The following is a 26,677-nucleotide window of genomic DNA, read 5'->3' on the forward strand; positions in this document are numbered from 1 at the left end:
ATTTACAGTAACTACTGTTGGGCACACAGTGGCCTTTTTGTCAGTTTTAAATTACTTCTGCTCTCTCTGCACTGCGAGACAAAATGTCAGGCCCGTGTAGTAATATCTAAAATGTGTGTGGTGATAAGGCTGCGAAGGACAGCGTGACATTTCCCTCATTACTTTGCTGAATTTCTTCGGGCAGGACTCTGAACATGCTGGAAGGTGTCTTTACAGTTAAGTGTCCAATATGGGTCAAGGTGAACCATCTGTCACCCGGTGCAGCGACGGAGGCTGGTTGGCCCAGTGTGAATTGTTGCGTAGACTAAAGATGTGACTTTAAAGAACACACTGTACAAATGTAATAGTTTTAAGCCCAACCATGTTGATGTTTCCTAAACCTAACTGTAGTAGTTTTGTTGCCTGAACCTAAGCAAAAAAAGTGACGCCGAGGGGTCGGACAGAGCGTCAGTATGTGACGAGTTGGGATGAAAACGCGCTGATTGTCTTATGAGGAAAGCTAATCAGACATGAAGTGTAATCATAAAAACAAATCTAAGCTGGGGGCATTTCAGCCAGATTTTCACCTCACACCTGTTTGACAGAGTAGATTTCCTCCAATTTTAATCATTGCAGCCTTCTATATTTAATAAAAAAGATCTTATTATGAGAAAGAGTTTTCTTGTAACACATTTTAGGAAATAGAGCATTTTGTTTTTATAGTGGCAGCAGTAGAAATGTTCCCATGTGTTTGTTGCTGACTCTTCAACGCTGCATGTCCTGATGATGGTGTAAGACTGAAAGCTTTGACCTGACAACTCAAACCTTTGCACTGAGACGGTGTTCGGCATCTTTTCCATGACTCTTCAAATCTGACTCGTGGACAGACGATCCCTCGCCGCTGCCTCAGTCAGCAGCGGCGAGGGTGAGAAGGAGAGGTTAGGAAAGCCAGATGTGGATTTCTGTACATGATGCATCAGCTCTCTGCCGTCTGAGAGAAAAACGCTGATGACGCCGGCACCCGGAGGAGTCGTCGTAGAGTCACACGGCACACGGCACAAATGAAAGCGTGCGGAGGAATGAGCCAGAGTACGCTGGCCGCATTCAAAGCATGCCATTGAGAGGTTAGAAGCCCTCGTCCTCGTCCACGATGACTGATAGTTTACTGTGCATCACAATTTCCTCCAGCAGCCATCAGTCATGCAGCATAATAGCTCGGTAACCACCGTGCCCTTGAGCCAGACCTCCAAACTCCAATAAAAAGTTTCACGTGGACAGCAGGAGATGAATGGTCTGACTGATTACGTCGCATACAGACCCTCTCTCTCCTCTAGACTATAAATACACGGCAGACTCCCACGTTTGGAGCCCAGATTGAGGCAGCGTGGTCCCCGGGGAAAGCTTCCACTTCATCCCCCGTACAGCCTGTCCAACAGCATGTCCCACATCCTGCACGCTCCACTTTGTTTTGATAGAGCAGCCCCCCACCCCACCGCCCTCGTCTCATCACTTGTTGAACAAGATGACACCTTCGATAAACTGTCAAAGCCCGTTTGTGCACGCTGCGGCGCGCTGACCTATTGATGCTGCCACCGTGTCAGATTTGGGGCGATGAGGGTGTGATTACCAGCGGCCGCCCACTACGGGCCAGAGAGTGTATGCGTATGTGTGTGTGTTGGTGTGTGTGTGTGTAAGGGAATGCTGGGAGATAACCTTCAGTGTGTCAGCAGTGCGGGCCTTCTTCCTCTCTAGACAGATTGCGTTGCTAAGGGAACTGTTGCTAGGATGGCAGTCGCACCTCTCTCTCCTTCTTTATTCTCCCCTCTCTCTCTCTCTCTCTCTCTCTCTCTCTCTCTCTCTCTCTCATCCCACGTGTCTTTTCAGTGTAATCCTTCCTCCTAATATAAGCTGAATGATGCACCCTTTACCGCAAACACCTCAGGATGGCTCAAACTTGGCCTTTTGAGTTGCACCTCTCCCCAGCTCTTATCACATGACTCTGATCAGTGTCAGCACGCCAGGCCCGGCCATGATTACTGCAGGGAAATGAGAGGATGGAACGTACCATTTTATTATTATTATTATTCCAAAAAAAAAGCGACCTGCGGGAGAAAAAAAAAGCTGTTCCTGGTTGACATATTCTGAGCTCCGGGGGAAGATTAGACAGTTTACTGCTGAGTCAAGACTTTAATTTTGGATTAATCCTTCTGTAGAAGCGTCATCACCATATGGAGGATTCCTCATATAGCTACACAACAGCAACACACAGCTGCTATTATTGTTAGTTAAAGGGAGGAAATGGGAGACATAATGTCATATGCATTTTGTAATATATTCATTTCAAGCTGCAGTTGCAGGCTGACTGCTGACTTTAACAAATACATCTAAAATAAATCTGAAGTTATTAGCTATAAACATTTGTTTAGGCAGGCAAAGAGGATAATTTTACCCGGGTTTTTGGTAATTTGATTACCACATTTTTTGCCCCCGAGCTAATCCAGACATGCAGATCTATCTAGTTATAGCCTATAAAAGTTACAATAATAGAGTATTCCTGTAGACAATTAGTTTATGTTAGAGCTGTCAATCGGTTCAAATATTGAATGGTGAATAATCGCAAATTAATCACACATTGATTGATTGATGATGACAGATTTGTCAAGTATTTAATACTCTTATCAACATGGGAGTGGACAAATATGCTGCTTTATGCAAATGTATGTATATATTTATTACTGAAAATCAATTATCAACACAGAACAATGACAGATATTGTCCAGAAACCCTCACAGGTACTGCATTTAGCATAAAACAATATGCTCCAATCATAACATGGCAAACTGCAGCCCAACAGACAACAACAGCTGTCAGTGTGTCAGTGTGCTGACTTGACTATGACTTGCCCCAAACTGCATGTGATTATCATAAAGTGGGCATGTCTGTAAAGGGGAGACTCGTGGGTACCCATAGAACCCATTTACATTCACTGATCTGGAGGTCAGAGGTCAAGGGACCCCTTTGAAAATGGCCATGACAGTTTTTCCTTCCTCCAGTTTGGAGCGTTATTTAACCTCCTTAGCAACGGGCTAGTATGACATGGTTGGTACCGATGGATTCATCCGGTTTTCTAGCTTCATAGGATACCATATTATCATAGATCATAAATGGCATATTCACTTAACTTTAAAATTGAGCGCACTACAACCTAAAAAGTTGCGTTAATGCGTTAAAGAAATTAGTGGCTTTCGTGTTAAACATTTATGTGCGTCTGATTTTCTTTAGACTTTAAAGGGGCTCTATGTAAGAATCAGAAACTGCTCGTTGACATTGACACCTGTGGCTGTTAAGTCAACGACAGTTAGCGTCCTGTTGCGCTTATGCTCGTAAACGAAGCTCCCTCCATGAATCGAAGGCCCGGCCAATGTTGATCCTAGTTTTCACCCGACGTCGGTCACATTCCTGTTTTGCAAGACGAGCTTCAACTAGATATTAGAGTTAGTTTTTTTGTTCCTCCGTGGAGTTTGTGTTGGGAGTCTGAGTTGTGGTGGGGGTGCTGGTCGTTTATTGGCAAGTGTGGACTCCATTTCTAACCGAACATTAGCTACGGTTGCACACTGTTAGCCCTGTAAGCGGAGCTGAAAATAAAGACCCTCGCGAGCGTGCATGACTTCACATGTGTTGTATTTTCCCGGTATAAACCGGCCCGGGTTCATCACATTAAAAGCAGTCTACAGGCTGATAGAGGAAACCCAGAAAGTCGCGGAAGGTCTCCTTTTTTTAGATTAGGTTACAACCTGTTCACACACTGGCAATAAAAAAGTGTGTAAAAAGTTACAAACAGTCCCTTTAAAGGGAGGCTGAAGCAGGAAAAGCACTAGGATCAGATCTAAATCATGTTCATGGAGAGACCTTGGTCTGGTCAGCTAACATTACTGCCAAGCAGCTGAAATATAGAGTGATATTGTGCTTTTAACTGACGTGTGTCGCCTCACTGTTTTGAGCGATGCTCGTTCATGTCTATTTAGAGCGAGCACAAGGCGAACCCGATGCTGACTTTCGTTGACTTAACGGCCACAGGTGTTGCTGTTAACAAGATATTTCTGATTCTTCCAAACAGTCCCTTTAAGTTTCTTTTACTACCTATATATGGTATCCAAACATATTGCTGTAACAAACCCCTACATCTGTGTTTCTTAGTGTCTTCACTATGGAGTTATTTGATGTAAGTTTGGTGTAGAAAAAAAGGGGGGGGGGGGGGGGCAGCTTTTAGAATGAAAGCTTTCTTTACAAAGGGAATAAATGAGATTGATTCTAATAAAGTGTTGATTGGGAAACAAGAAGGACAGACATGTTAATTAATTAATCAATTAAGTGATCAATCAGTGATCAGGCAGTAAATTAGACCATATGACACCCCACCGTTCACACACCCATCTCTCTCTCTCTCTGCCACACACACACACACACACACACACACACACACACACACACACACCCTCCCCACCAGCCAGTCGGTAGCTGATTGCACATTGCAGAGAGCGCACACCTAGACATCCATCCATTCACACCGAGGCTCTGCTGCTCCATCCCTCTCTCTCTCTCTCTCTCTCTCTGGCTCTCTCTCTCTCTCTCTCTCTCTCTCCATCCATCTCTCTCTCTCTCTCTCCACCACCTCCACCCCCCCATCCCGGAGAGCTCCAGCTTTTCTTCCCCGCCTCATCATGAGCCATTAGCCGCTACCGCCACCAGCTCTGATGTCGCAGCAGCAGCAGCAGCAGCAGCATCAGCACCACCGTTACCGGGGGTAACCGCGCTGCAGACCGGAGAGAGAGGCGGCTGCAGCGGCTGCAGCGGCGGCGGAGGGAGGAAGGGAGGGAGGGAGGCGCGTCTCTTTCGTCGTCTCCCTTTTTTTTTTTTCCTTCTCTTTTTTTTCCTCTCTTGTGGAGATGCTGTGTCCGGGCTGCCGGGGCCGCTGTCATCCCGTCTGATAGAGATAGAGGAGGAGGAGGAGGAGGTGGAGGTGGGGTGGGGTCGGGGTTGCCCTGCCCTGCCCTGGCCGGACTAGGACTAGGACTAGGACTAGGACTAGCTCTCCTCCAGCAGCATGAACCTCCACTCGGGCAGGGCGTCCGTGGCCATGCTGCGGATGATGGGCTGTGCTAACGGGCGCTCTGCTCGCCATCTCCTCCACAGTGACTGCGTGGTGGACGAGAAGACCGTGGTGCTCCAGAAGAAGGAGAATGAGGGATTTGGCTTCGTCCTGCGAGGGGCTAAAGGTAGGAACATTTATTCATTTATTCACTTTTTTGTGCTTTTTTTTTTCTCCAAAAATCAGCATCAGTCTCCTCTAACACAACCTATAGCACTAATCATACCACCAAGATTCAACATATGCACTTATACTTGCATAATGTTCTCTGGTGCTATTTAATGTGCAGCATCTTATAGAGCTTTGTGTATGTGTGTGTGTGTGTGTGTGTGTGTGTGTGTGTGAGAGAGAGAGTGCATGGAGTGATGCTGTAGCCCCCTCCATCCTCCATCCTCCAACAAGAGCATGCAAAAACATGCAAATAAGTTCTGCTATCAAAATACATTTGAAAGCAACTTTATTGTGACTTCCCCTGGAGCCCCGTGCACACACACACACACACACACACACACACACACACACACACACACACACACTGATGGCATCACTGTGTTGTCATCAGGGCTGCACATTTTTATATTCACGTTTTTGTAAAAGGTTTAATCCACCTCTTTGCTCTGACGTAAACATCTGTAATATGACATCATCGAGAAGAAATCCAAATCTGCTAAACAGGTTTTATGTTTGTCGAGTACCTGCCTGCCTCGCAGCGCCAGCCAGCATCATCTACCTCTTCCCACCACATCATCATCATCATCATGAGTTGCTGTGATACGAGTGGCCTATCTATCCATCCGTGGCAGTTTGTTTGATATTTCACCATGCAGGCCGTGAGATTGGCTCTAAAAATAGCCAGTTTGAGCTGCTGCGTCGGTTTCTATGACGATTCTCGCCATGTCATAATCCACGTTGCATTCCACAACTGTGCGGTGCGGTTCAATTGGTCTAACGCCGCCGTAGTTACTGTCGAGAGGTAAATTTAGTACGTTCTGTTTTTGAAGACGTATACAGAGAGAGAGAGGAAGAGGGGGGAGGCAGAGACGGAGAGAGAGAAAGAGGGATTTGGCTTTGGAAAAACAAGAGGAATGTTCTAGTCATTCTGACACACTCTGCTATCACCCCGGGGAACTGACCCAGCCGAGCTTATCCTGCACGGGGGTGAACACACACACACAAACACTCACTGATGCTCGAGCTGTCACATAAGCTTACATCCTCTTCTGCTCTCTGCATCTCTGCTGTATTTTTTTTGCTCTCCATCCATCTCTCTCTCTATCTCTCTTCTCTGTCTCCATCTCAATGTCACATACCTAAAGAAACATCACATCATGTAAATACCCCCACCAAACCCTCTCTATACGCGCTCCCGGGCTGTGTCTTCCGGTAGGAGGATGAGTTTATAGGAAGTGTCACTTGTCACCACTGGTTTCTCCCCGCCGCAATATTCTTTAACCTTCCCGAGAGCGAGAGAGGGAGGATGGGCTGAGAGCATGTGTGTGTGTGGAGAGAATGTAGCCATTGTACAGTACAGGCTGGACGGTTAAACTGGGGTCATATCACACAATCTTCCTCTCTTTGAGTCTTAACGAAGGAAGAATCTAAGATCTTTTCCCAATTTGGTATTACAGGAGCAAGCCCTAACTAGGCTTTAGGAAATCCTAAATATCCAACATCGCTTATCAACTTTTATGTCTGTTACTTATGGCAACAGATGCTACTCTTCATCATCTCATCTCGCTGAGTAAAACAACTTTGCAACCTTTGTTTTTCTCATTGAAACATACTGAAACATACATTACCTACAAAAAGATTGGAGCAAAAACAACAACGGGCACTTAAAGCTTCAGTAGGCAACAAGTTTTTGGCATCATTGGGCAAAAAATGTCATAATAACCTTTATCAGCATATTGTAATTCAAGTGTTCTCAGAGAGACTTCTGCACCTCCTCATGGCTCTGTTTTCAGACTTTAAAGGTCCCATATTGTAAAAGTGAGATTTTCAGGTCTTTTACATTATAAAGCAGGTTTAAGTGCTTTATAAATACTGTTAAGCTATCAAAACGCTCAATATACGGAGAAACACACACAGCAGCCCGTATTCAGAAATTGTGCGTTTGAAATGAGCCGTTAGGATTTCTGTCCATTTGTGATGTCACAAATATACAATATTTAGACCATTACACAGTTTTAAACATTCTAAATGTGTCCCAGTTTATTTCCTGTTGCAGTGTATGTAAATAACATCAGCTGACAGGAAGTAAACATGGACCCAAGCTGTTGCCTAGCAACGCAATTCCATTGCAATTCCGTTGAAATGCGCTAAAACGGAGCGTTTCAGGCAGAAAGGTAAATACAGGTATATTCAGGCCGACAGTACGAGGAACATAATGTGTTTTTTGAACATTACAGCATGTAAACATGTTCTATTAGAAACACAAAATATAAGTATGGACCTGAAAATGAGCACGATATGGAACCTTTAAGAAATCTAGCCCGTGACGGGAGACTTTGGCCAATCACAGCTCATTTCAGGGAGAGATAGAGAGAAAGCGTTCCTATTGGCTGTGCTCCGGCTGGTGGGCGGTGCTTGGTATTTCCTCAGCGGATCTCAACATGGCTGCTGGGTCACAAACTTTCTCATTTTACAGCTAAACAGTGCACTATGAGATGTTTCTGAAAACATTTGAGGAGAAAAACATTTAATTACAGTAACAGGTTATTGATACATATTTGATCAGAGACAGCAGACTCCATCAAACAACGCTAATCAATAAGCTGTCTGTTCCCTCTCCTTCATTAAATATCCTAAAAAAACACAAATGGATTTTTAAAGGTGCACAGAGACTCTTGAATATCTCATGAGAATTCCCACAAAGCAAGTCCTTTCTGACACCACAGACTTTTTAAAAATATTATAATTTATTAAAGGAATACTTTGGGAATAATGCTTGTTTGTTGTCAATCAGATTAAGATGTATATATCTGCTTTATTCTGGTGAGTTTCTGTGTGTTACAAACTAGCAACGTTAGCTTAGCACAAACACTGGAAGCAGGAGGAAACTGTCAGCCTCCATCAAAAGTGACACAACAACAAAAATATGTCCGAAAACGTCTATATTTACACATGACATGTTGTCAGCAGCACACCTGGGTGTCCCTCTCTAAGGATCAGGTCCAGCTGCTGTTAGTCAGGAAGCTAATGCTGCATCCTCTCAGTGTTGCGATGGGAAAACCTCCTCTTTCAGGCATCAATTATCCAGAGATGGTTTTGCTTCGCTAACCGTGTTACCACATGTACGTCCATGGTGAAGAGAGAGAGAGAGTCACACCATGTAAACAGGCAAAATGAGCTATTGTGTTGCGTATTTGTAGCAGTTCATTAACAAGTGAAAGTGAGATAGAAACACGGCGTGTCTAATTCATTTTTAATTAGCTGAACTGAATGTATTAGAGTTAATATTGGATTTTTATTTAGATTGAACTGCCAGTTAAGTCTTTGCAGCCTGATATCTCCCAAGTCAGAATTACAGCTAGAAGGCTGACAGGAAGGTTTTCTCTCCTCCCTCCCTCCCCTCCTTATAATTACAGTCTGTATTATATGACATGAAAATAAAATAAATACGCAAGCTAAGACAGATGAATGCGACAGTTTTGGAGTTGCTGGAAGCCGTATGTTTATGAAGGGTGGGAAAATAAATGGATTCACCTATGTATCACAATTATTTTTTTATGATTTTGAAATTTTTAAAGACAGAATCGATATATTTGCTTCACGAGTCTATGTGGAGGTAGAAGGAAGTTACTGCTTTTATTGTTGTAGTCTGAGTAACATGACTTCATATCCGTTCCATATCCGTCAACCAAAACAAACCTCAGCGAGCCAAAACAAGAAAGTAGAAAAACATCGGAGAGTCAGCGTGGATACGACCTGCACCTTCACATGTTAAATCCAGCGTGGTAAACACTACACATCCAGTAAAGGATGGAAACACATTGACAGGAAAAGCAGAGCTAGACATCACGGCTAAAGCTGCATGCTAACTTCTAAAAAAGTATGTCAGAACAAAGGCTGAAAAAAGTCAGAAAAAGACGAAATATGTCTGAAAATTATTTTAAAAAAGGCTGAAATATTTCCGAAAAAAAGCCCGAAAAAATGCCAAAGTATGTACAAAATATGGCCCAAAACATTTCCCAAAAAAGGGCCGAAATATATCAGAAAAAAGCCAAAAAAGGTTGAAATATGTTCAAACAAAAGTCCGAAATATGTCAGAAAAAAGGCTGATATATGTCTGAATAAAAGTCTGAAAAATGTCTGAATTATGTCAGAAAAAAAAGTCAGAAATAGTTAGCAGGCAACGTTATCGTCTGGCGGTAACGTGTGGTCAATCCGGCTGTCGCTCTCGTCTCCGTGGTCAAATGGGCCGACGCTGCGACTGTAGAGCACCCAGATACTGACATCTATGTTCTCTGCATTGAAACGGCCCCGATGGAGCTGACCATGGATGGATAAAGAGAACGGAGCTGACGGGAGAGCTAGAGACCACCTTGGAGAAGTTAGAAGATAGTAACTACGCCTGGTTTTCAAAATAAGGTGTTAACAAAGGGAACTGTATAAACAAAATACATATATGGAAATAAGATTGGATTATATTCACCAGAAGTATAAAACATTACATGTCCCTTAATAATTAAAAAGAAAATAGCACTAATCTGTGAGGGAAATGTCTTTATTCTTTGATCTTTGTGCTGCTGGACATTTAATGCCTGACAATGACTGATATATTTGACTTCTCTGACTAAATACATGCTGAAAATCAAACATTTTTACTGGATTAATTTAGATATTTTCCAAAGTAAAAGCCAGTAGAAGTGTATGACGTATGGCGATACATATCAAATCTGCACCCAGATATCTTGATAGTATCAAATCAGGAGATAGGTGTATCGTTTTAGCCCTGATGTTTACCATTAACTCCATCTTCATAGCTTTGTGCTAAGCTAGGCTAAACACAGAAATAAATACCAATAGGTTGTTTTCACAGCCGACAATTTGACTTATATCATATAGTTCTAGTTTAGTTGCATTTAGATGGGATAAAGCCATCAATAATGCTGTTAATTACATTGTTATTGTTTTCCTGTAAAGCTGAACTGTCCTTGTTGACATTGTTTCATTGTCAAACTCATTACAGAGTATTGTTGTGTTACTGCGGTTCATTTTTGCTTTCTCTATAATCTTTCCGACCTCTGTCCTTGTCGCTGTGCAGCGGATACGCCCATCGAGGAGTTTACTCCCACGCCGGCCTTCCCCGCCCTGCAGTACCTGGAGTCGGTGGACGAGGGAGGAGTGGCATGGCAGGCGGGGCTCCGGACGGGGGACTTCCTCATCGAGGTAAGAGCGGCTACATTTCTCAAACCTATTTTCACTGAACCTTGGTCCAGCACGGTCAGGCAAATGATGAATCCTGAGGTGTTTGGTTTGTGCTTATGAACGCTGGTAAAACATGTTGGCTTTGGTTTCTGGCTTCAGTCGCTGCTGTTGTTGGGTTCTGCCTTTGAGCTCCTGGTTGCTTGCATGTTGGTAATCTAGGATGCTAAGATTATTCTGATGTTGATGTAATGGAGTCAGCTGGAGCATTAAATGTACACTCGCTTTAACTAGCTGACGTTGATGTTGAAGTCTTCTATAAATATGTGTGTTCTTGGAGTTGAGTTTGAATCCTAATGAGCAAAGTGTGGTTGTATGTGCTGAGTTCAGGGATGTTCTTGGATGTTTTATTGCTCACTTGTATGTGCTCATTGAAGACAATTGTGAGAACTTTATTATACACTAGTGCCTCTTAATTTGAAACAGTTTTAGCAAACCTTTACTGTGAAATCGTCAGATTTAATTTTAATTAATTGAATGCAATTAAAGCAACAGCAGACTCCTGCCACTTGTGATTGGGTTAGTGACTTGTGGATGGAAGGAAGCATTTTGAAGCGTGCAGACTGTGAGACTGTTCCCATACACTGTTGCACTGTAGCTATACCTACAAAAAGCAATGCACTCTAATTCATGTATATCCCACAACGTAATTGTCAACCAGGAAATAGAGCAGTAAACACTGCGTAGGGAGGAGGTCGGGGTGGACGGGTGGGTCGGAGATCGTGTCCCATGTGAAACCAGAAGTCAACTTTGATATATTTGTCACGTAACTTATGTACTTAAGTTACGCCGCTTCGGGAGTTATTTTAACCAAAACCATGAGCTTTTCGTAAACCTAACTCAGTAGTTTTGTTGCCTAAACCTAAGGAAGTTGTTTCCTTTGAAGGCGGAAATTTATTTTGAAAAGACTGTATGCATGTAGCGAGCAGAAATTGACACGTGTCGCTGGACATTCGTAGGAAAACGAACGGAAAAGGAATTTCGTAAAATACATTACATTAAAATACAGACATTGATTGTCATGAACAGTTGCTCTGGCTCTACCTATTCAGCATGGAGAGGTGGTCGTGTTGCTCTGGCTCTACCTATTCAGCATGGAGAGGTGGTCGTGTTGCTCTGGCTCTACCTATCTGGCATGGAGAGGAGGTTGTGTTGCTCTGGCTCTATCTATTCGGCATGGAGAGGAGGTCGTGTTGCTCTGGCTCTACCTATCTGGCATGGAGAGGAGGTTGTGTTGCTCTGGCTCTATCTATCTGGCGTGGAGAGGAGGTCATGTTGCTCTGGCTCTACCTATCTGGCATGGAGAGGAGGTCGTGTTGCTCTGGCTCTATCTATCTGGCGTGGAGAGGAGGTCATGTTGCTCTGGCTCTACCTATCTGGCATGGAGAGGAGGTTGTGTTGCTCTGGCTCTATCTGGCGTGGAGAGGAGGTCATGTTGCTCTGGCTCTACCTATCTGGCATGGAGAGGAGGTCGTGTTGCTCTGGCTCTATCTATTCGGCATGGAGAGGAGGTCGTGTTGCTCTGGCTTTATCTATCTGGCATGGAGAGGAGGTCGTGTTGCTCTGGCTCTACCTATCTGGCATGGAGAGGAGGTCGTGTTGCTCTGGCTCTACCTATCTGGCATGGAGAGGAGGTCGTGTTGCTCTGGCTCTATCTGTTGCTCTATTATATAATTGATTTTTTAATTTGGTCTTCCATTAAGATAGATTTCAGTCTCAGATACTGTGCGGTAGAATGGAGGATGAGGATGAGAACAGAAGTTTTATCTTGCCAGTATTTCCAACGCCAGGCTGCTCATAAAGTGATATAATCGTCATTTGTGTGTGTGTGAGATGCAAATCTGTTTTTCTTAAATACCACTGATGAATTAGATTTGTTTTTGAATTAAAGATGTATGCAGTATTGTTTAATTAAAGTAAAGTGGTGCCACTTTTCATGTGTTGATTCACTTATTTAGTTTATTAGACCTCATTTCCGCACCAGGAGCTGTCCACACTGTGACCTAATGAACAGCCTGCTACAGTATGTGATGCAGAACAGGAACAGTGAGCGTAGTGATTGTTAGGTTCAGATTCGTTTCCACTCGGATTTAAAGCAACTTGCGTAAAAGTTATGATTTTTCCAGTAAGGCTCATTTGTCTGGGGCCAGTTGGTCACTATTTACCAACTCCACCCAATGCCTGGATCTCTGCACGTCCAAAGCGAAAGCTGTGTTCGGGTTCTCTGCAGTAAGTCGGACTTGATTCCGGTTGGGGTTGGCCTCCGCCAGGGCTGCGCTTTGTCACCAATCCCGTTTGTGATATTCATGGACAGGATATCGAGGCGTAGTCGGGGGGAGGAGGGTTTGCAGTTCGGTGTGCTGAGGATCTCATCGCTGCTTTTTGCAAATGATGTGGTCCTGTTGGCATCATCGGTCTGTGACCTCCAGCACTCACTGGATCGGTTCGCAGCCGAGTGTCAAGCGGCCAGGATGAGGATCAGCACCTCTAAATCTGAGGCCGTGGTTCTCAGCAGGAAAGGTCATTATTCTGATTGAAAAAGTCAAAAATGTTACTTAATGTCTCATAACTTTGGCTTACTATGTCAAAATTTGGAAAAAAGTGAGGCAGTGAAAATCTCATATTTCTCTGCAATTTTGTACACTTTGCAAAGTCATCCAGTGCGCCGGATTGGACCAGTTCTGGCCCTCGGGCCATATGTGTGACACCCCTGACTTAGATTTTGTGTTTTATGAAGATCTCTATGAAGCGTGCACAAATGAAAACCAAGCTGCGATGTGTAAGTAGTTGTAATATTTGATCTCCTGGGGACGATCTTACAAATGCTTCCATAGTGAGGAGTTGTTTTTATCGAAAGGACTCGGTGTAATCTTCAGTGTGTTTTAATAATGTGAGCAGAGCGTCTCGCTGAAATGCTTCAGAATCGTTAAACATAAGTATGAAATGTCATGTGCTGTACTATTGTGGATTGTGGATTTCAGCCATATTACAAATCATATCACAGCTGCTGAGAAACCAAAACGGAGTCAGAGGAAAAGCACATAGTCTATTTTGGGCGTACATTCTTTCTTCCTGTATGAATCCGTAACGACTGTGTGTCTGTAAGCAGCTCTGCACTGGGAACGGGTTTATTGTGTTCCTGCTAAATGGAGCATCAAATGAGGAGAGCAAACTGTATCTGTGTCTGCAGCTCTCCCTCAGTACGACTTCAGCTCGCTCCTCCTCCTCATCGCTCCTCTGTTTTATCTTAAATATCCGTTGACCTCTTCAATCACCATCATCAGTCTGCTTCAGTCTGAAGCTGCAGATGTATCGCAGTACCAACGTGTTTACAGAATGCATCGAAAGGGCTTGATAATGTTTGACACATCCACAGCTGCACAGCCTCTAGACAGTTAGCCATCCACGGCTCATATCCTTTAATGAGTGTGAGCAGAATATCACCACGCTGACGGCGAATTCACAGAGAACGGATTGCGGCGGCTGATAGCACCATGAATTGTGTATAAGGCTGGGCAATATGATGATATACATCATCAAAACGATGTCGATATTTTTCTGTATTGTTTCCAGGCCTAGATTTGTTTCTTTTTTTCTCTATAATTTCACTTAAAACTGTCCTGTTCATTTACACTGAAGTTCTTAAAATGAGAAAACACTCTTTTCATTTGTCAAGTATTTAATTCACACAGGAGTATAAAAAATAGACTTGTGGTTATTTCATATAGACTATACATTTATTGAATTACCAGAAAACATACTATATTGTGATATATATCATTATGGAGATATGAGTTGACTTATCGTGATAGAAGATTTTGGCCCAGCCCTAATTGTGCATCACTTGCAACCGCTATCTGCCACGTCTGAAGGTCTGATTCACAAAATACATTGCACTAATGCTGTTGCAGTGCAAGCATGCCCATAACGTTTTGCATCTGATTGCAATCTTCCACATAGCAAAGTATAAATGTTGCCTTTGTTGCACCAAGAACACAGCAGGCAGAACAAATGAAACATGAAATGTTCAGACGGCGAGCTGCAGGTCCTGACCGGCGAGGTGCAGAGACGTTCCTCAAAACCTCAGAAAGGAATTTGAACGTGACAGAGAGACACCGTATCTTGGATTTAATATCCTATGCAGAGGTAGAAGGAAGTTACCACTTTTATTGTTGTAGTCTGAGTAACGTGACGTCATATCCGTTCCGTATCCGTCAACCAAAACAAACCAGCCGGCCGCAGAGAGACGAAACGAGGAAGTAAAAAACGTTGGAGGGTCGTCGTGGATACGACCTGCACCCTCACATGTTAAATCCAGCGTGGTAAACACTACACATTCAGTAAAGGATGGAAACACTTTGGGTTTCACACATTGACAGGAAAAGCAGAGCTAGACAGAGCAGAGCTAAAGCTGCATGCTAACTCTGTCACGGTCAGGAAACGTTATCGTATGGCAGTAACGTTGCGGTCGAGCCGGCCGTCGCTCTCGTCTCCGTGGTCAAACGGGCCGACGCTACGACTGTAGAGCACCCAGATACTGACATTTATGTTCTCTGCATTGAAACGGCCCCGATGGAGCTGACCATGGATGGATAAAGAGAACGGAGCTGACGGGAGAGCTAGAGACCACCTTGGAGAAGTTACAGGAAGTAGTAACTACATCTGTTTTTCAAAATAAGGTTTTAACAAAGGGAACTGTATATACAAAATACATTTATGGAGATAAGATTCATTGAATTATATTCATCAGAAGTATAAAACATTACATGTCCCTTATAAATTAAAAAGAAAATACCACTAATCTGTGAGGGAAATGTTTTTATTCTTTGATTTTTGGGTTGCTGGATAATAAATAATTCCTGACAATGATCCTGATATATTTGACTTCAGGAAATCTCTGACTATATTCATGCTGAAATCAAACATTTTTACTGGATTCATTTAGAGATTTTTCCTAAGTAAAAGTCCCTGGAAGTGTGTGATTCAACTTTTTCCCATGGTCTAGTGTTAATAAATCGTAACATATTGAATCGCAATACTTAAAAATCGCAATACATATCGAAATAGGTGAATCGTCCCAGCCGTAGTGGCTATCAGCGCTGATCTTTGTGAGTTGGACTATTTTTGCTTTGAGGCTCATTTACATAGAAAGGGGACAATTTAGCGCCGAATGTCTGTATAATATTTAATTAAAATACCTGCAAATAGCACAGGAGCACCGAGACGGCGTCTGCTTGGCAGCACAGTTGGGGGTGCATTTCACCCCCTTTGTGAATTCACCTCTGACTGATTCCAATCACTGACACATTTAGATCTTATACTGCAGTTTAAATAAAAATATTTAATGAGAGCTCCAACAGGACCAGTACAGTAGAAACCTTCAGGATCACGTGGCTTAGTTTGAGTTTGATGCCATTCTAGACGGACAACTCCAACTGAAACAGCAGCATTCGTTGGCATTTCTCCATCCCCCCCAAAAGAAAACACAAACCGGAGCACTCTTTTCAGGTGATGAAGAGCCGACAGCGTGGGGCTCTTTCCCAGTCCCTTATTTATCAACCTTTGCTACCTTCATCACATTCCTCTCCTCGCTCTTTATCTCCTCCTGTTACGACGCATGGATGTGATGATGCAGGACGCAGGAACTGACACAACACACATCTGCCAAACAGCACATCCCGTCTCAATCCAGCCGCATTTTTGAAGCGGCGCCAATTACTTCCAGCACATTGCACAGCTGTCTCACCTGTCACCGCGCTCATAATGGATTGTTCTGTTATCATTTAGTTCGGGGCTTTGCTGAGGTAATGGGATGCACCCGGTGCTGTGTTCTGTGTCTGTGGATCCATTTTTTATTTGCACATCTTTGAGACATATTTAAAGAGCTTTTCCTCAAACTCAAAGTAAGATAAACTATATTAATCATAAATACTTGTCTATATGCCTTGTATTGACACGATATCTCTGTACATCGCAGTCTTTTTATACTTCATACTGTGAACCTTTACACCCTCCTTGGACAATTTTGCATTTCTGCGCGAAAATACTACTCCAATAAACTGCACAGCTCTTTCATTTCAATTCAGATATATTTTACATATTTTTTATAGTTTTATTTCATATTTTCATTGTAATTTTCTTCTATTAAGCTTTCAATCATTCATTTTCTTCATCGCTTACCGTAAAATATCTCCAAACTGCTGACGTGGCTGCTCCCCCCGGCCAACGTTACCTGCTCAACTGACAAGGGGTTAACGTCACGCTGCCGTAAAGTGGTATCGGTGCCGTGGTATCGGAACCGTTTTGCGAGTACGAGTACATGAGCACAGTATCGGATCCGATACCCGATACCCGATACTGGTATCGGTATCGATGCATCCCTAGTCCCAAGTACAGTGTTTGTTACGATCAGTAAAACTTGTCAAAATGAGCAAAAGGAACGGATCTCAGGTCGCTAATCGCAGCTCACATGTTGCAAATCAGGCTTCAGATTTCCATCAGAGACCGTGACTGAAGGAAACCACCAGTATAGTTAAAATCTGTTAACAGCAAAAGAAAACCCAGCTACGAGTGGTCTAAATAAAGTCTTTATCTGGTTCATGATACAACTATCGGAGCAGTGATGCTTTAATACATCAAACAGTAAAAAGGGAACAAATTAAAATCTGTGCTCCACTCCTGCATGACTGAAAGGAAAAGGAGAAATCACAAAAATAACTAAATGTGTGTTGGTTGGTTGTTTATTCTGTGCTGTGGTTGTCATAGTGGTGATGCGGTTACCATGGCAGCCTATTGGCTCTAGTATATAATCCCTTAACAGTCCCACCAGATGACCTGCAGTATCCAGCTGCTGAACTGTAGAGATGTCTCTGACAGGTGAACTCATCTTCTTGTGTCCATCACATGTGGAGGAGGATAATTTATGCATTTGGACAATGGATTTCCCAGTACATATATAAGGTTACATATACAGTGCTTGAGTATCATCACTCTGAGCTCCTCTTGAAAGCTTGTTTCTCCTTCAAAACACATTTTTATTAAGTGGAACATCCTCAAAGACGGTGGGTGTTGATTCATTTTCAGATCATGGGTTGAAGGACCGGAACAAAGACTCAGAGACTACAGAAGTTTTGCTAACTAGTGGATTGCTGTGTATTAACGGTTCAGGCTGATTATATCTTTTGTTTTATCATCCTGCCGTGTATTGCAGAGCACCTGGCCAAGTTCACAGAGAGGTGTGTGTGTGTGTGTGTGTGTGTGTGTGTGTGTGTGTGTGTGTGTGTGTGTGTGTGTGTGTGTGTGTGTTTAAACATCTGTTTTGTGTGTCCACAAGAGTGCACATGTGCCCTGTTTCCCCCTTCTAATGTACATTAGCAGAACATATCCATTTGCATGCATGATTTAGGGCTTGGCTGAGCATCAATCTTTCATCGCCTCTTCTTATGGCTTGGCACGAGGACGCACGCATGCATTTTGTGCACAAGCACGCAAATCATTTGCCTAAATGTGTTTAAGTGGGTGCTTGTCGGAGTCCCCATAAATAACCACCGTGCTTCAGCCGTCTGCGTCTTCGTATCAATGCAGCTTGTTGACTTTGAGAAAGTGAGACGAGTCGAGGAGGGGAGTCTTCTGCTGCGGTGGCGTGTGACGAAGGAGGAGAAGGACTTACTACTGACATCATAATCACCTGTTTGCTGCTCTTGAGAGTAAGGCTGGGCGATATGGCCTAAAAATAATATTGTGATATTGCCTAAACATATTGCGATATTATTCTAATGTTCGCGATATAGTCATTATATTCACCGCGCGTGGGACAATGTGGGACAATATATCACCCACCCTTACTTGAAAGGCCAAAAGTCTGGAAGGTCAGAGGTGATTCTTTCCTCTCCTCTCACAGACCGACAGAGTACAGCTCGTCTCTTTGTCCTCCCGGCCAGTACAGCGTGTGCCGTAGCAGAGCAGAGGTGGTCGGTCATCATAATTGCCTTTGGGATCGTCTCAACGCTGCTGATTAAGCCGACGCCGAGGTCATCGCAGGACATGGTGGCTCATTTTCTCTGACTTCCTGGTTCACATTTTAGTCAATGTGTTTGTGCAAGTTGCACGGCCTTCGTTTCAGTTAAACTGACAGTTTAACTACTCAAAGTGTTTCTTTTTTGTCAGATTTAAATGAGATTTAAATTCTAAATAATGCCGCTAACTTTCTGCGTTGCAGTCTGAATTGATGATATGTGAATGAAAGACAGATTAAAAAAATTATATATTTTTTGACAGATGCAGTTAAAGCATCTCACTTCTTCATCTCGTCTTCTAAATAATTGTGATGTTTGTTTCACTCTTTGCCTTCTCTTCTAATTACATGTGATGATGGAGAGCATACAGCTGTTGCGAGCCGTCTCCCACATCCCCGCCTCTCCAAGTTGCAGATGACAAAGCCCATTCTGTTTTTAAGAAGTTAGAAAAACCCTCTGAGAATAAGAAGAAAAATAAAGCCCAGAATAGATGTGACAGGCAGTTTAGGCTTTCCTCACAGACGGAGTCGTTCAACACAACAGGTGAAGTTAGTGTTTCTCTTTGGTAGATCATTGTTCCGCTGGAGCTCCAGGTCAGATAACCTCACACATGAACGGTCGCAGACATTCACCGTCACCGTCAAAGCTCTTCTCCCTCTGCCCTCAATCATTTCAAAAAGGCATAATTACCTGTTGAAAAGGTTAAATCCATCACACATCTCCTCTGCTTCATCGTCTTTATCTGCAGATGTGAGAAGACTTTCACCGAAACAATAAACCAGCGGCGTTCACTACGGCCCGGTGATTGATTAGAGACAAACTGAAACTGGGATTTTGAAATATGCTGCTTTATGCAAATATATGAATATATTTATTATTGTAAATCAATTAACAACACAAATCAATGACAGATATTGATCCAGAAACCCTCACAGGTACTGCATTTAGCATAAAACAATATGCTCCAATCATAACATGGCAAACTGCAGCCCAACAGACAACAACAGCTGTCAGTGTGTCAGTGTGCTGACTTGACTATGACTTGCCCCAAACTGCATGTGATTATCATAAAGTGGGCATGTCTGTAAAGGGGAGACTCGTGGGTACCCATAGAACCCATTTACATTCACACATCTGGAGGTCAGAGGTCAAGGGACCCCTTTGAAAATGACCATGCCAGTTTTTCCTCGCCAAACTTTTGCATAAGTATGGAGCGTTATTTAACCTCCTTCACGACAAGCTAGTATTTTTCTGACTTTTATTCTAACATTTTCTAGCTTTTTTTGACTTTTTTTGACCTTTTTTAAACATTTTTTTGACTTTTTTCAGACATGTTTCAGAATGTGAATGGTTGGTACTGATGGACTCTTTAGTTTTTTCTAGTTTCATATGATTCCAGTATCTTCACTCTAGCTTTAAACTGAGCCGCTACAGCCTAAAAATCACAAGTTGTGTTAATGCGTTAAAGAAGTTAGTAATGTTAAAAAGAAATTTGCGTTAACGCGTTATTATCACGTTAACTTTGACAGCCCTGCTCGTTACTTATACAATGATACTGATAACCCTTAATGTCGGCCATGTTGTTGTTCAGTATCCATCTCTATCAGTTCTGTGATTGGCTATTGGGGACTCCTGCTGAGGGATTGTACACTAAACAGCTCTTCTATACCGCCTCACTGATGATGTTTAAACCTCAGCCGTGAGTTTCAATGCGTCGACGATGAGCGGGAGAAACATTTGGGCACTCAGGGAGCTATTAGGCAGAACAGTAACAAAATAATGTGTGTCTTTAAAGAAGAGAGAGGTCGTCAGAAAGCTGCTGTTATTGTGCACGTCTGAGAGAGAGAGACGTGTTTATGTAGTGAATGATAGTACAGCCGTGCTCACAGGACATAACATGCATCCAAAGTTAACATCCTGCATGTGTGTCTGCAAGTGTGTGTGTGTGTGTGTGTGTGTGTGTGTGTGTGTGTGTGTGTGTGTGTGTGTGTGCGTGTGCGTGTGTGTGTGTGTGTGTGTGTGCGTGTGTGTGTGTGTGTGTGTGTGTGTGTGTGTGTGTGCGTGTGCGTGTGTGTGTGTGCAATGGAGGTAGATGGAGTAAAGCACTTACTCTCTTATATAACACACAACTTTGGCCAAGAGAAGGATGTGTGACCAGTGTAACATGCAAATGCGTCTGCCTCCTGTGCCCCCAGGTGTGTGTGTGTGTGTGTGTGTGTGTGTGTGTGCACTCGTCCTTCTGTCAGATCTCTGCCTCTCTGCATCTCTCTGAGGACTGCAACACAGCACACACAACTGTCAGTTGTGCAGTGAACTAGCGCAGGCAGCGCTCTCACCACTTCTTTCTCCAAAAAGCTCTTAAAGAAAAGCGGGGCGGGGGGGCGCGGGGGGGCTCTCTCATCACTCGCCGTGCAGCCGGCAGCCGGCAGCTCACCGACTCCACCGTCTCAAACAGAAAAAACACATCCAAAGTCTGGTATCCCAGCGATGTGTGCAAGCTTTGATTTGTGGAATAAAAAGGCTTCTGTGTTTATGTTTAAGTCTCAGTTATGATACCGCCCCAGATAACTAGATAGAAGCACATCATGTAAAACCTGATTTACAATAAAAGATTGTAGTCTTCACCAGTTTGTTTGGTGTTTCAGCAGGAAGGTTATTACTCTAAGGGAGGTTTTCATAGTGTAAACCTAAAATATTGTAAAAATCAAAATGTAATGCTAATAAAAATGGAAGCTTTGAACAACTTTTCATCACAAAGGTCATAAGAATGTACTGACCAAATTTGAAGTTGATCGTGTTAAATCTCTAGGAGGAGCTCGTTAAAGTATAGCGCCTGGAAATGGCAAGAAAAAAAGCCACATTCAATTCAAAATGTCCGACTTCCTGTTGGGTTTACGGCATACCTCCAAGAGGCTTATTTGTACGTCTCAACATGTTACGTATACCTGCCAAGTTTCATACTTCTAGACCAGAGGTCAGCAACCTGCGTGTCTTTAGCTCCTCTCAAGTGGCTCCCTCTGGATTTTTAAAAATGGAAATGAATAACTGTTTTTATTTTACATTTAAATTTTTAAATTTAAATTTTTCTTTATCATAGTTGTAGGTCTATGGTACGACGGTACGACGGAGTATTAGGGCCACATTGAGAAAAATAAAATCGGAGATTCCGAGGATAAAGTCATATGTTTACGAGAAAAAAGTCGTATTATGAGAATAAAGTCAAAATATTTTAAAGAAGTCATTTTCTTTTTTTCTCGTAAAGTTATGACTTTATTCTGGAAATCTCAGACAGATTTTTCTCTTTAGATAGTAAAGCTTGCTGAGCCCTGAACTAGGTCAATGAGGGGCTCAATTTTAGCAACTTTTTAGAGGGCGCTATCGAGCCATTTTGTCACATCCGATCCAGAGACCCAGAAAATATTCTGCTTTTTCTGATTCATTTGCTTAAATAATAATAAACGAAGCAATTTCAATAGGGCCTCGCCGACCTCCGGTCAGTGCTCGGGGCCCTGATTATACTCAAAAATGTAAAACATTTCTGCATCACTTTCTACGCACGCATGAGCAATCAAAGCGGAAGCTGCAGCAGATCATCTAATTTCTGTATTTTGAAAAGATTTATCACCATACACATCTAACTTACAATACTTAATTGGTGCCTAAGTGATCCCTCTGACAGTAAAAGGTGCCCGCAGTCTATTCAAAAGCTATTTCCCCAAGCGTAATTAAACATAATCTGTCTTTTTTAAATGTCATTTTGTCTCTGTCCACTCACCGTCTCCCATCTTGAAGGCAGAAAGCCTTAAAATGCAGTTAAATATAGAAGAGAGGAGTTGCTGTTTGAGACTGGGGACACAAGCAGGTCAGATATCTGGTTCCCCTCTTTGGGTTTGTTGCTGTCTGACCTCATTTCTAGATTTGGGCTCCAGGTTGCATCCTGTATTTCTGTGTGGACAGATGACACAAAAACATCTGCATGTTGGAACATATACTTGGTTTAGTGCTAGCATTAGGTCGTGTATCTCTGCACCTGATAGGATTACAGGCAATATTGCCCTTGACCCAGTTATGGCTGACTGGGTTGCCAGTTTGGCGGGTGGCAGCGTGGCTGACCGGAGGGTTAGAAGGCTGACTGGCAGGTTGTTGGCTTGTTAAATAAATCTTTTTCCTGAGCTGCTTAATTTGATTTTCACCCAAACTGAGATTTTGCTTTTGCTGCATGAACATATGTTTTATATTTCTTATCAGAATCATTGCAAATATAACTTTCATGATCCCTTTTTTTTTATTTAAATGACACAACAACTCATGAGCATGCTGCCTTTTTTCATTATTGGCCATAAATTTAGAAGATAGAAAATTATTTTTGTTTAATAAAATGATGTAACACTCCTGTCTGAGGGGAAAAGAGGTGCAACATAGAGAAGGTCTCGTTCCCTCTAGTGTTATCAATATAAATTTATCAAAGTATGGATACTAGGGCTTTCAAAGTTAACGAGATAATAACTCACTAGAACACCAAATCCACCGCTCAAAATAGTCCCCAACAAATGCTCTACTTACTGCTGTTTCAGTGTTGTTCGCTCAAAACTACGGTAACCAGCTGTTTTAGGAAATGATTCAGCTTCAGGATCCAGTTGGCAGTCGACTCTCCTCCAGCAGCTCCCGCAGACCGCATAAGCAACAGACTCGCGAGGGCCATAATAATACATAATGAGGTTTGTGAATAATAGCTGTACTAGTTTTTACAAGATTGAAGAACACTTTTGTTTGTGGTTTAGGTAGATTATTGGTTAGATATTAGACATATGAAACACTTTATTGATTTCCTGTTGAAAGAGGATTTTGGGATGTGATCTAATGCCGATCATTTAAAGGTCCAGTGTGTAGGATCTGGTGGTATCTAGCGGTGATGTGAGATTACAACCAACTGAAGGGTCTCCCGTGTACCAAGCGTGGAGAGCTAAGGCGGGCGACGCAAAAATGTCCCTCTCTAGAGCCATTTGGAGCAGAGTTAGTGGGAAGAGTGTGTGTGAGAAGTGAGTAGTGAAGCAAAAGAGAGAGAGCGATGGTGACGGGAGCGAGTAACGTAATCGACTCCAACCCAAGCAAGAAAAGTTAACAGTGTTTGGTTTGTCCGTTCTGGGCTACTGTAGAAACATGGCGGAGCAACATGGCGGACTCCTTCAAGAGGACCCTCTCCCTATGTAGATATGAAAGACTCATTCTAAACTAACGAAAACACAGCGGTTCTTATTATCAGGTGATTATACACTAAAGAAACTATTAACATTATATTATCGCATAGCGTCAGGCAGCCTCATTTGATCAGAGGAATGCGATCTGTGATGACTTTCTTGTTTGTAATTTGTATATCCCCTGTTGGTACAGAGGAGTCACCACTACGGGCCCAGACACACCAAGCCGACATCAAAGAACTAGCGGCGATGAAGGCCGACTGTTGCGTCGCTTCACGTCGTCTTTATCTTGGCCGACAAGTTACATTTGAACACAGCGCAGAGTCTACAGACGACGGCCAGTTAGCACGTACGTTCTGCGCCTGCGTGAGATGAAATAACTCTCCTCACCAGCAGGCGGCAGTAGTCTGTATTCATCATTCAAAAAGGGAAACAGGAAGGCCGAGGATGGCGGATAAACAAGCCGTTGTTATGATACGTACAGGAAACTAAGCGACGTCTGCCGACCACTTTCACACCACTCTCACTCACCGCTTAGCTTCATTCCAGATGTTCATGTCGCTGTGAAAATATCTGGAATGGTCAGATGAGATGAAGATGAAGAATGAGAAGAGCCCTCTGTGAGTGTCCTCCTAGAGCCGACGGTGCGGGACACACCACAAAAACCAAACAGACGCTCACCAACGGTCCCAAACTGTCCGACGGCCGACCGTCGGCTTGGTGTGTCAGGACCTTTGGACTTCATTTTCCAGGAAGGCTCCTCAAAGTGCAGATGTTTGACCTAAGCTGCCTTCACATGATAAGAAACTTGCTCTTCACCTGGAGGCCGGGTGCAGAGCCTTGCAGAGGCAGCAGGAAAAATATCTCCAAAAAGAGCGCAAGGAACGCCATTCCCTGTTTCTAAGCAACAACAACAATTCTCATTGGTTGAAAGGTCAGCGGCAACCGAGGTCAAAGTAGAAGCAATTTGAACTTCCGCCTTGTCGGGCAGCACCGCTCTCTCCATAAGAAAACAATGGCACAGCCAGTGCAGAGCACCTTTTACCGCTGATCATGTGTAAACGGCTTTAAGGTCAGTTGGAGGTCAGGCGGCTGAATGTGACCTCCCTCAACCAACAACATAAAGTAGACACATTATGATCATCCTCAGTCCTCGCATTGGGAAGAAGGAAGTTGGCCTGCAGCTATTATATTTCCTGTTTTCAGAGTTTCAATGAAAACCCACAAGAGGCAGCATCTGGGTAAATACAATCTAATGCTGTGGGAGTGATAGAGTAGAGGAAAGAATAGAGAAGAAAGTGTTGAGAGCGTCTCGTCGTCCCGCTGCAGCTCAGACTGACGGCCCGCGTGTCCTTGTGTGTGGTTTATATATATAAACATGTATGCGTGTATGTTTACACAATATTTGCCAGTACATTTGTGTTTGGCGTGCTTTTTGTGATACTGAAGGGTTACTTGCGCTGGTGTATTCCTCCTCACTGTACAGTTTATTACCCAGGATGCATCTGCAGCGTCGTTTGTCTCAAATTGTCCAAAGATTAAGACGTCCACCTGAGAGCTTTATGTGAATATGTCATCTTATGTTCTAGAGCTGGGACGATTCACTTATCGGCCGAACGAAACTATCACGATACTTGGGTGCCGATTCCATATGTATTGCGATTTTTAAGTATTGCGATCGATATTGAGATTTATTGAGATTTTTTTAAATTTTTTAACACTAGACCAGATCTGCTTTTCCTGTCAATGTGTGAAACCCAAAGTGTTTCCATCCTTTACTGGATGTGTAGTGTTTACAACGCTGGATTTAACATGTGAGGGTGCAGCTCGTATCTACGCTGACCCTCCAACGTTTTATACTTTCTCGTTTCGGCTCACTGAGGTTTGTTTTGGTTGACGGATACGGAACAGATATGACGACATGTCACTCAGACTACAACAATAAAAGCGGTAACTTCCTTCTACCTCCACATAGACTCAAATTAAGCAAAAATATCGATTCTGGTATTAAAAAATCAATTTCAAAATCACGATACATAAGTGAATCAATTTCCTATTATCTTCCACATAAGATGCCATTAGTATTTTCTTTGAATGATTGAATTCGTCCACATGTACCCTGTTGGGTTTTTGTCGGACATGACATGCTACATGTCTGAGCCCGGTCAAGTTCATGTTATATTGAGTATTGATTTGTGCTGTGGGAACCGCAGGAAGGCCGACGGAGAGAGAGAGTCGCTCTGCTGCTTTCAGCCTCGAGGCTTCAAATGTGGGGAGAATGAAGGAAGCTCTCCATCATCATCAGTTCCCCTCAGCTATTTACTCACTCGCCACTTTAACACTTTAACGCTAATCAATACCTCTCAGTGAAAGTCGAGAGTCTCTCACACATGCAGCTGTGTGCACACAAACCCCAGCAGTCAATGCCCATACGCAGAGACACGCTCTGGAATCACATGATACTCAGTCTTAAAATAACAGAGTGGAAGCGTCGTTTCCTATAAATAATTTACTTATAGGTGCAGCGCACAAAGAGCAGCTCCCCGAGCACCGTGGGCTCGGGGAGCTGCTCTTTTATTTTTAAAAGAACCACAACACAGCCCACTGTCAAAACATGGCATGAGACTAAAACCTTTTAAGATGGCTGCAGCGGGAGGAGGAGGAAATGGGGGTGAAATCTGGCGAAGCGGTCCATTGACAAAAAAAACCACTCAATATCAAATGAAATCCCCGTTTACTGATGAATGGTACGATCCAACCCGCCCCCCCCTCCACCAAACACTGATAACATTCCCAGCACCGCTCCCACCTCCAGCGGTATCACACAGCAACTGTCGCCTAGCAACCGGGAACATGTTGTGCCTTACTGTGTACACAGTGATAATGCAGCTTTTACGAGTAAAGCTTAG

General features: G+C 43.2%; 1 protein-coding gene across 3 annotated transcripts in view; it reads left to right on the forward strand.

Moving 5' to 3' along the window:
* LOC141781527 (SH3 and multiple ankyrin repeat domains protein 2-like) overlaps positions 1–26,677 on the forward strand; it is a 231,139-nt gene that overhangs the window by 162,502 nt on the left and 41,960 nt on the right. For all 3 annotated transcript variants that reach the window (XM_074657353.1, XM_074657358.1, XM_074657364.1), the window contains 2 exons: positions 5,173–5,255; positions 10,395–10,519. In XM_074657353.1, coding sequence (XP_074513454.1) covers positions 5,173–5,255; positions 10,395–10,519 — 208 coding nt within the window. The remainder of the gene's footprint in view (positions 1–5,172; positions 5,256–10,394; positions 10,520–26,677) is intronic.

The sequence above is a fragment of the Sebastes fasciatus genome, chromosome 2, assembly GCF_043250625.1.
Source record: "Sebastes fasciatus isolate fSebFas1 chromosome 2, fSebFas1.pri, whole genome shotgun sequence".
Classification (NCBI taxonomy): Eukaryota; Metazoa; Chordata; class Actinopteri; order Perciformes; family Sebastidae; genus Sebastes; species Sebastes fasciatus.